This window comes from Erinaceus europaeus, chromosome 16 (genome assembly GCF_950295315.1).
Source record: "Erinaceus europaeus chromosome 16, mEriEur2.1, whole genome shotgun sequence".
Lineage (NCBI taxonomy): Eukaryota > Metazoa > Chordata > Mammalia > Eulipotyphla > Erinaceidae > Erinaceus > Erinaceus europaeus.
Window position 1 is genome coordinate 20321997 of NC_080177.1, and position 11347 is coordinate 20333343.

General features: G+C 46.3%; 1 protein-coding gene across 1 annotated transcript in view; it reads right to left on the reverse strand.

Annotated features, from left to right (window-relative positions):
* Positions 1 to 10078, reverse strand: part of LEO1 (LEO1 homolog, Paf1/RNA polymerase II complex component) — a 33256-nt gene extending 23178 nt beyond the window's left edge. Inside the window, exon 1 of the mRNA XM_007531887.2 lies at positions 9925 to 10078. Within this exon, the coding sequence (XP_007531949.1) occupies positions 9925 to 9982 (58 nt within the window). The 5' untranslated portion in view covers positions 9983 to 10078. The remainder of the gene's footprint in view (positions 1 to 9924) is intronic.
* Positions 10079 to 11347: the final 1269 nt, after the last annotated feature.

The following is an 11347-nucleotide window of genomic DNA, read 5'->3' on the forward strand; positions in this document are numbered from 1 at the left end:
CCGGGTGGTGGCGCACCTGGTTGAGTGCACATGTTACAATGCTCAAGGACCCAGGTTCAAGCCCCCGTCCCCACCTTCAGAGGGAGCTTTGCAAGTGGTGAAGCAGTGCTGCAAGTGTCTCTCTGTCTCTTTCTCTCGGCTGTCTCCCCCTTCCTCTTGATTTCTGGCTGTCTCTAATAAATAAAGATAGTAAAAAAAAAAAAAATTTAAAAAAAGAAAGAAAGAAAACAATCTCCATTGCTGGTCCAAGTCCCACTACCGCAGGGAGCAGAGGGGCGAGTCCTCATTCTCCAACAACCACCTTCATTATCATTTATCTGATGGGTGGATAGCAGAGGACTAACTCACCGGCTTTTGGAAGTCTACCAGTGCTGAGGCAGCTACCTGGGGGATGTTTGTAAAAAACAAATAAATAAATAATTAAGTGGTCTGGGAGGTGGCACAGTGGATAAAGCACTGGGCTCTTAAGTGTGAGGTCCTGAGTTCAATCCCCAGCAGCACATGTACCAGAGTGATGTCTGGTTCTTTCTCTAACCTATCTTTCTCATGAGTAAATAAATACTTTTAAAAAAATAAATGAAACACACACACGCGCGCACACACACAGCTAGAGCTCAGTGGCAGAGTACATGCTTTTGCATAGTGAGGCCCTAGATTTGATCCCAGGCACCAAAACCAACAACAAACAAAAACACCTATAGCCCAACAGTATTAGTTGCCTCTGCGAGGACAATAGAGCACAACTGGGGACAACAGGCTAGCCAAAAAGCTTGGGAAGAAAGGCTGGCGAATGATGTGATCTGAGAAGTAAAAGTTTTGAAAAGTTCTTACATATTCCTGGAGATGTGGAAGGCAAAAAGCCTGCCCAGGGCTGTTACACACTCAGGCAAGGACTGAGAAGGCCCTAGATTTCATTTCTGGCTGAACTCAGCTCTGTGCAAGCAGAAAACGAAGGCAAAGACAGGCTTTGCCAATTGCTTGGTTGGGAAAGCATGCCCCGACACACACACATGAATAAATACACCTGCAATCTGGGGGGAGGGGGAGGACATTAAGCATTTGAAGAACTCTCTCTAGACACCAGCTGACCACTCAGCTAACAAAACAGACACTTCAGCAGCCACACACAGTAAAGACTGCAGCCTTTACAAAATTCGTTCAAAAGAATAAAGTGTGGTTCCCATGCCGAGAGGTCATTAAGAGCTCAACCTGATGCCTGAGGAATGTTCCAGCAAAGCAAATTAAGTCTGTGTGCTTATCTCTTTGTATGGTTAAGAAAATAACTGCTCATGTTCACCAGGCTATCTCAAATCCGCTTAGTTCTGAGAATTTCTAATCTGGGGTGAGTTTCTTGGAACTATGAGTGCTCTGTGCTACCATCAAATTAAAATGTTTCATTTATGTTTGCTTCAGCAGCACATAAACTAAAAATTGGAACCACACAGAGATTAGCAAGTCCCTCCAACAAGGGTTCCACATTAAAAACACAAAATGTTTCATCCCAACTGATAAAAAATTGGAGGGGGTGGGCTGTGACGCCCCAGGTTAAGCGTATACATTATAGTGCACAAGGACCCAGGTTCAAGCCCCTGGTCCCCACCTACTAAGGGAAAGCTTCACGAGTGGTGAAACAGTGCTGCAGGTGTCTCTCTGTCTCTCTCCCTACCACCCCTCTTAATTTCTGGCTGTCTCTATCCAATAAATAAATAAAGATAACTTTTTAGATATTTATTTACTTATTTATTCCCTCTTGTTGCCCTTGTTGTTTTATTGTTGTAGTTATTATTGTTGTTCTTGATGTCGTCATTGTTGGAGAGGACAGAGAAAAATGGAGAGAGATGGGGAAGACAGAGAGGGGGAGAGAAAGACAGACACCTGCAGACCTGCTTCACCGCCTGTGAAGCGACTCCCCTGCAGGTCAGGAGCTGGGGGCTCGAACCGGGATCCTTAAGCCAGTCCTTGTGCTTTGCGCCACCTGGGCTTAACCCGCTGTGCTACCTCCCAACTCCCCATAAAGATAATTTAAAAAAAAGTTTTTAAAGAAGCCTCAGGGGAGTCGGGCGTGTAACAGCAGGTTAAGTGCACATGGCATGAGGCTCAAGGACCAGTGTAGGGGTCCTGGTTCGAACCCCGGGCTCCCTACCTGAGGGGGTTCGCTTCACAGGCGGTGAAGCAGATCTGCAGGTGTCTGTCTTTCTCTCCCATTCTGTCTTCCCCCCCCCTCCATTTCTCTCTGTCCTATCCAACAACAACGACATCAGTAACAACAATACTAATAACCACAACCATGATAAAACAACAAGGACAATAAAAGAGGGAAATAATAGCCTCCAGAAGCAGTGGATTCATAGTGCAGGCACCGAGCCCCAGCAATAAACCCTGGAGGCAAAAAAAAAAAAAAAAAAGCATCAGTACTACAATTCTTTAAAAAAAAAAAAAAAAAAAGAAATAGAATTACATAGGTGCAAGGTCCTGAAGGCAAGAAAAAAAGAAAAATCTCGTGGCCTGGGGAAACTGTTCAGTTGGCAGAGCAAAGGACTTGCATCCTCTGGCTCCTGATTCAATCCATTACTTCAGTTTCTCTCCATCTCTCACATGAAATGCTTTCTCTGCAGGCCAGACAGCAGCGCAGCGGGTTAAGCGCACCCATGAAGTGAAGTGCAAACACCAGCCCCCGGATCCCCACCTGCAGGGGGGTCCCTTCACAAGCGGTGAAGCAGGTCTGCAGGTGTCCATCTTTCTCTCCCCGTCTTCCCCTCCTCTCTCCATTTCTCTCTGTCCTATCCAAAAACAACAGCAATAACAACAATGATAAACAAGGGCAACAAAAAGGGAAAAAAAAAGAAATGCTTTCTCTATGTCATATAAATCTGTTCTTTAAAAAGAGCAATCTGGAAGAAAGGACTTGCATACAAGAGGTCCCAAATTTGATCCCTGCCACTGCATGTGGCACAATGCTTTGGTTCCTTCTCTCACAGACTAAATAATAGGGCCAGAGAGCTATCTCAAGGTGCGACAGCACAGAACTTGGATGCCTGAAGGACCAGATTCAACCCCTAGCAGCACCACACAGAGCTGAGCTGTGCTCTGGTGTCTCTGTCTTTCTCTCATAAAATATAAACAAGGCTTGGAGCCAGGCAGTGGCTGGCGCACCTAGTTAACCACACAAATGACAGTATGTAAGGGCCCAGGTTCAAACCTGTAGTCTCCACCGGCAGGGGAAAGGTTCATGTGTGGTAAAGCAGGGATACAGGTGTCTCTCTGCCTCTTTCCCCCTCTACCCATCCCCCCCGAATTCCTCTCTATTATTATCCAACAGTAAGTAATTAAATATATTTTTAAATAAGAAAGAAAATGTTTTAAAAAGTAATAAAACAAATAAACGAGTCTTTAAAATAGTGGTCTTGGGGGTCGGGCATTAGCGCAGTGGGTTAAACACACATGGCATGAAGAGAATGGACTGCTGTAAGGATCCCAGTCTGAGCCCCCGGTTCCCCACCTGCGGGGGGGGGGGGGTCACTTCACAAGTGGTGAAGCAGGTCTGCAGGTGTCTCTCTCACCCCTTCTCCATTTCTCTCTGTTCTATTCAACAATGGCATCAATAATAATAATAACCACAACAGGGAGTCGGGCTGTAGCGCAGCGGGTTAAGCGCAGGTGGCGCAAAGCACAAGGACCGGCATAAGGATCCCGGTTCGAACCCCGGCTCCCCACCTGCAGGGGAGTCACTTCACAGGCGGTGAAGCAGGTCTGCAGGTGTCTATCTTTCTCTCCTCCTCTCTGTCTTCCCCTCCTCTCTCCATTTCTCTCTGTCCTATCCAACAACGACAACAACAATAATAACTACAAACAATAAAAAAACAACAAGGGCAACAAAAGGGAATAAATAAATAAAATAAATATAAAAATTAATAATAATAATAATAACCACAACAATGATAAAAAAACAAGGGCAACAAAAGGGAAAAAAATAGCGTCCAGGAGCAGTGTGATTCATGATGCACAGAACCCCAGCAATAACCCTGGAGGCAAATAAATAAAATAAAATAGTAGTCTAGGCATGGAGGCCGAGTGATGATGTAACTGGTTAAGCACATACATTACCATGTGCAAGGACCCAGGTTCAAGCGCCTCCCTCTTACAACCTGTATGGGGGATGCTTCACAAGTCGTGAAGAAGGTCTGTAGGTATCTGTCTTTCTCTCTCTCCCTATTTGTCTCTCTCTCCCCTCAATTTCTTTCTGTCCTATCAAATAAGGGGGAGGGGGAAACATGGGAAAAGCAGCCACCAGGAGCTGCAGATTTGTTGTGCAGCACCGAGCCCCAGAGATAATCCTGGTGGCAATATAAAAATAAATAAATGAAAAATAAATAAATAAATAAATGAAGCCACAATCTAGGATGTGGTACAGTGGGTAAAGCACTAAACTGTCAAATATGTGGTCCAGAGTTCAATTTCCAACATCAAATGTGCCTAAGTGAGTCTCTGGTTCTCTCTCATTCGTAAATATAATAAACCTTTAAATAATTTTTTATTGCCACCAGCATTATTGGTGGGGCTCACTGACAGCACTACAAATCCACCGCTCCCAGTGGCCCTTTCTTTTTTTTTTTAATATTTATTTTTATTTATTTATTCCCTTTTGTTGCCCTTGTTGTTGTTTTTTATTGTTGTAGTTATTATTGTTGTTGTCATTGTTGGATAGGACAGAGAGAAATGGAGAGAAGAGGGGAAGACAGAGAAGAGGAGAGAAAAATAGACACCTGCAGACCTGCTTCACCGCCTGTGAAACGACTCCCCTGCAGGTGGGGAGTCGGGGCTCGAACCGGGATCCTTATGTCGGTCCTTGTGCTTTGCGCCACCTGCGCTTAACCCGCTGCGCTACAGCCCGACTCCCCCGCTTTCTTTCTTTTTTTAAAAAATACTTATTTACTCCCTTTTGTTCCCCTTGTTGTTTTACTCTTGTTGTTGACGTTGTTGTTGGATAGGACAGAGAAATGGAGAGAGGAGGGGAAGAGAAAGACACCTGCAGACCTGCTTCACCACTTGTGAAACTACTCCCCTGCAGGTGGGGAGCTGGTACTCAAACCCGGATCCTTGTGCGGGTTGGTCATTGTGCTTTGCGCCACAACCAACCACCCAACTCCTTCCTTCCTCCCTCCCTTTATTGAACTGCTTGGGCAGGGGTAGATAGCATAATGGTTAAGCAAAGAGACTGATGCCTGAGGCTCCAAAGTCTCAGGTTCAATCCCCGCACCACCATAAACCAGAGTTGAGCAGTGCTCTGGTTAAAACAAAAAACAAAAAAAAAAAGGGGGGGGGGTGTCGAGCAGTAGCGCATGGGGTTAAGCGCACACGGCGCAAAGCGCAAGGACCCTGGTTCCAGCCCCCGGCTCCCCACCTGCAGGGGAGTCGCTTCACAAGAGGTGAAGCAGGTCTGCAGGTGTCTGTCTTTCTCTCCCCGTCTTCCCCTCCTTTCTTCATTTCTCTGTCCTATCCAACAACAACGACATCAACAGCAGCGAAATAACCACAACAACGATAAAAACAACCAGGGTAACAAAAGGAAAAAAATGGCCTCCAGGAGCAGTGGATTCATGGTGCAGGCACCAAGCCCCTGCAATAATCCTGGAGGAAAAAAAAAGGAGGGGGTTAACCTGCTTCACCACTCATGAAGCATACCCCCAAAGATGGGGAGCAGGGGCTCAAACCCAGGTCCTTTCGCATGGTGATAATGTGCGTTTAAGCAGGTGTGCCACTGCCTGGTCCCTAAATAAAAACTTTAAAATAATTAAATTAAATAAGTCTTTTTAAAAAAGAAAGAAAAATTGTGGTCCAGGAGGTGGCACAATGAATAAAGCACTGATTCTCAAGCAGGAAGCCCTGAGTTCAATCTCTGGTATTACATGTACCAGAATGATGTCTGGTTCTTTCTCTCTTCCTATCTTTCTCATGAATAAATAAAATGCTTGGGAAAAAAAAAAAAGGAGTCGGAGGGTAGCACAGTGGGTTAAGTGCACATGGTACAAAGCGCAAGGACCGGCAGAAAGATCCAGGTTCGAACCCCCAACACGGGGGGGGGGGGGGGGGCTGCTGCGCTTCACAGGCAATGAAGCAGGTCTGCAGGTGTCTAGCTTTCTCTTCCCCTCTGTCATCCCCTCCTCTCTCCATTTCTCTCTGTCCTATCCAACAATGACAACATCAATAACAACAACTACAACAAAAAAAGGGCAACAAAAGGGAATAAATATAAAAAAATTATTTAAAAAAAGTGTTAATTTAGCCTTATGTTTTCAGGAACTGAAAAAGAAAACTAACTCCAAGGCACCAGAAGGAAAAAAAATAATAATAAAGATCAGAACATAGAAAAAAATGAAATATAGACAAGAAAAATAAAGAATATATACTCTCACCACTTCTATTTAACACTATACAGAAAGTTCTAGCCAGTGAGATTAGGCAATAAAAAGTGATCCAAATTGGAAAGAAACTGATCAAACAAACTCTCTCCATTCATAAATGGTCTAGTCTCATGTTAAATATGCTAGAAACACAGGGTCAGAAAGACATTACAGCAGTAGCACATGGGACTTTCATGTCTGAGGCCCTAGAAGTCCCAGGTTCACTGGCTATAAAGTAAGCCAGAACTGAGCAGTGCTCTGCTCTTTGTGATACAAAGACAAGTAAGTAACTATCAGAGCCAGTGCGTTCAGGTTCCAGGACACACAAACATACAGCTTTAGACGCCAACAATGAAAGATCCGAAACTAAAACTGACACTGCAATTCCACTTGCAATAGTAACCAAAACAAAATGCTTAGGGGTAATTGTAGCCTAGCAGTCACAGGACTTAGCCAATAAAAACTACAAAAAGCGATTGAAAGAAATTAAAAAAGACCCGGGACCTAGCTAAGAATTTTACCCACTACTACACCAAGAAATTGCCTCTATCCCTCTTTATCTGCCCTTCCCCATCAATATCTCTGTCTCTATCCAATCAAAGGCAAAGCTTCCCCTTTACAAGTGGTGGTTGCAGCTGAAACAGGGTCCCCAGTCCCCACCACCTGATGAGTCATCTTCTAGCTCCCTGAATGGTACATCCTGCTAAATTAGTATCTATTTAATTATTAGATACTAGTATTAGTATTATATTAGTAACCACAGCACTGCTCAGCTCTGGATTTGGTGGTGTGGGGCTTGAACCTGGGAGCTCTGAAGCCTTAGGACTCATCTTTTTTACATAACCATTATGCTATCTCCCTCGCCTTAATCCAATTATTTACCAATCATATATTAGGCATGGGAGTAAGCTGGTAGGGACAGATGGGTATAAAGATGATTTGGGAGCAAGTGGTAGCATATCTGGTTGAGCGACAAGTCACAATGCAAAGGAACCCAGGTTCAAGCCCCCATCCCCACCTGCAGGGGGAAAGCTTTACGAGTAGTGAAGCAGTGCTGCAAGTATCTTTCTTCCTCTATCTCCTCCTACCCTCTCGATTTCAGGCTGTCTCTATCCAATAAAGACTTAAAAAAAAAAGTTTAGAAAGAGATGATCTTGGGGCCTGGGCAGGAACGCATCCGGTCAAGCACACACAGTACTAATCCCAAGGACCTGCGTAAGGATTCGGGCTGTGACCCCGGCTCCCCACCTGCTAAGGGGACGCTTCACGGGCAGCAAAGCAAGTCTGCGGGTGTCTCTCTTCCTCTCTATCCCCTCTCCCCTCTCAATTTCTCTGTCCTATCCAATAAAATGGAAAAAGAGGCCACCAGGAGCAGTGAATCTGTAGTGCTAGCACTGAGCTCCAGTGGTAACACACTGGTGATAAAAGGAAAAAAAAAATTATACATCTAAGGGAGTCGGGTGGTAGCATAGTGGGTTAAGCACAGGTGGTGCAAAGCGCCAAGGACCGCATATGGATCCCGGTTCGAGCACCCTGCTCCACATCTGCAGGGGAGTGGATTCACAAGCAGTGAAGCAGGTCTGCAGGTGTCTTTCTCTGCCCCTCTCCCCATTTCTCTCTGTCCTATCCAACAACGACATAAATAACAACAATAATAACTACAACAATGGCAACAAAAGGGATGAATATATATATATAAATTATACATATATAATAAAGATATTTTCATCGTCTTCCCAACAGCTAGGAAGAAACAGTATGGGTGAATCTATAAATATTTAGGAATAAATAACTTGATGAGAGGACTCACAAGTAGTTGTGACTTGAAGAGTGAAGGGGTATTGAGGAATGAAAACACGAAAATATTAGCAAAGTTAGTGGAACATACTGAATGAGGCTTTATACTTTCAGAACTGTATTCACATTATTATTATTATTTATTTTTCCTTTTTGTTGCTCTTGTTTTTCATTGTTGTTGCAGTTATTGTTGTTATTGATGTCATCGTCGTTAGATAGGACAGCGAGAAATGGAGAGAGAAAGGAAAGACAGAGAGGGGGAGAGAAAGATAGACACCTGCAGACCTGCTTCACCGCTTGTGAAGCGACTCCCCTGCAGGTGGGGAGCCGGGGGCTGGAACCAGGATCCTAACAGCGGTCCCTGCGCTTCGTGCCACATGCGTTTAACCCGCTGCGCTACCGCCCGACTCCCTCACATTATTTATTTACCACAGCATTGCTTAGCTCTGGCTTATGCTGGTGCTGGGGACTGAACCTGGGACCTAGCATTCTCAGGGACGCCTTTTTGCATAACTTTTATGCGACTCCTCTATCCTTTATACTTTCCAAATCATCCTAACTAGAGCCTTTGGATAATCATCCTCGTTAGAGCCTTCACTCTGAGTTCCACCTGATGCTCCCTCTTCACTATATTAAAGAACTAGAGGAGCAAGAACAACAACCAATTACAATAACTCATGTTGAGATATATATATATACGCACATACATATATATGCATTACTTTTACACTGGAGAGTAAAATTCGGCCCCTTCTCAATTCAAATAACACTTGTTCAATATTTCAAACTCCAAAAATCTAGCCTTTGTGACAAAAATACTGAGATGCAGTATAAGAATATATTGATTGGGGAGTTGGGTGGTAGTGCAGCGGGTTAAGCGCAGGTGGCGTGAAGCACAAGGATCAGTGTAAGGATCTCGGTTCCAGCCCCCAGCTCTCCACCTGCAGGGAAGTCGCTTCACAGGCGGTGCAGCAGGTCTGCAGGTGTCTATCTTTCTCTCCCCCTCTGTCTTCCCCTCCTCTCTCCATTTCTCTCTGTCCTATCCAACAACAACGACATCAATAATAATAATGACTACAACAATAAAACAAGGGCAACAAAAGGGAATAAATATTATATGTATACATATATATATATATATATATAGGTTTATTCACCGGCAAGCCCTTTATTTCTCCTCTCCAAACACAGACTTCATAAGCTTCCCCGATCTGATATCATTCTGGAGCTTTTGCACAAGCTGATAAAGGGTCCCTTCACGCCTATATGTAAACCCCCTGCCCCCCCAAAAAAAGAGCCCACAAATTTTTAAAAAGCCGTGTTCTCCTAGGTCTTTTCACCCAGACAATTCCCTCCCAACGTTGGCAAGTGTGGGGAGCTCTGCCAACTCGCCCATCCTAGTCCCACAGCCCTGAACGCTTAGTGCCCATTCATTCCCAAACAGCAGCGCCTCTGCTCCGGGATGTGCCGAGCAGCTGAGGGCAGGACACCCCCCCCCCGTCCCTCCTCGGGCTGCGCAGCTTGCTCGCCCACCCCTGCTCGGCGCCCGCTTCGCTCCGGGCGCGCCCGGGCAGCCGGCTGCGGGGACACCCAGCCCAGGCGCACTCCGCCGCGGCCCCTCCGGGAATGCAGGGGGCGCCTCCGCCCGCCCGCACGTCGGGAAGACCCGGAACCGGCCGACAGACGCGGCTCCCGCCTCCTCCCGCGCGGCCTGGGCCGCTCCCACCTTTCCGTTCGGCCTCGCTGTCAGCGTCGCTCCCGAACAGATCTTCCATATCCGCCATGGCCGCGCACGTCGGCCGCTGCTGCCTCGGTAGGGGCGGCTCCGCGAGCGCCTTTACGGCCCAGATCCCGCCGAGCGCGACACTGTCGCAAAGACTCGCGGAAAAGCTTCCTTGCCTACTGTGACCTAGTTTTCGCGTGCAGCCTGAACCTGGGCTCGGCGATTCTCATACGTCCTCGAGGTAGACAAAGCCCGCCCTTGGGTCTCGGGGCTGTTCTCATTCGCGGGGGTTCGCTCCGGGGGCGGGGCTCACCCTGTTCCGGGTGTGGGTGCAGCTGGCGGGCGGTGCTGGGGGCCTGAGACCCGCCTGTGTCTGCCGGCACTGCGGCTTGGGGTCCTTTGTTCCCAATGGGTCTTCGCACGGCATCTCCGAAGCACTTTTGTTGCTATGAAGCAGCTGCTGACGTTTGCCGCCTTAGCTTTGATTCCGTTTTAAGACACACACTTTAGCGTGTATATCTTTAAAATCTTAAATATATTTTTTGCATTTATTATTGGATAGAGACAGAGAAACTGAGAGGGGAGGAGATAGAGAGGGAGAGATAGACACCTGCAGACCGGCTTCACCACTTGGGAAGCTTTTCCCCTGCAGGTGGGGACCAGGGGCTGGAAGCTGAGTCCTTGCGCCTTGTATAACATGTATTCCACCAGATGTGCCACCACCTGGCCCCACCCACGCACCCACCCACCCCTTTTTTTTTTTAACTAGAGTACTGCTCAGCTCTGGCTAGTGGGGGTGCGAGGGGGATCGAACCTGGGATTTAGGAGCCTCAGGCTTGTTTGCATAACCATTATATTATCTATCCCCGCCCCCCTTTTTTTTAAAAAAAAAAAAAAAAAGCATACAAGGAGTGGATTGTACAGGTTTTAAACCTTGATGTCTGCTTTAAAAAAAAGGTAGGGAGGGTGAAATGTGACCATTATAGCTCAATTGGATAATGTGCTGCTTTAACTTGTGCACGACCCAGGTCGAGCCTAGCTCCCACCACATCGAAGGAACATTTGGTGCTGTGATTTTTCAATGTATCTGTCGGGGACTTCCGGAGGTGTGGCTATGGTCAATGTATCTCTCTAAACAAATACAGTTGGATTCTCATGTCTGCTTCTATGCACTATCTGTTGAGAAACATATAAAGGGCCGGTGGTAACACACCTGGTAGACTGCACCTGTCACCAGGTTCAAGCCCCTAATCCACCTGCAAGGAGGAAGCTTCACAGTGTTACAGGTACTCCCTCTCTGTCTTCTCTCTCAATTTCTCTCCAGTCTATCCAAAATAGACAATAATAAAATATTTTGGGGAGTCTGGCGGTAACGCAGTGGGTTAAGCTCACGTGGTGTGAAGCGTAATGACCGGCGTAAGGATCC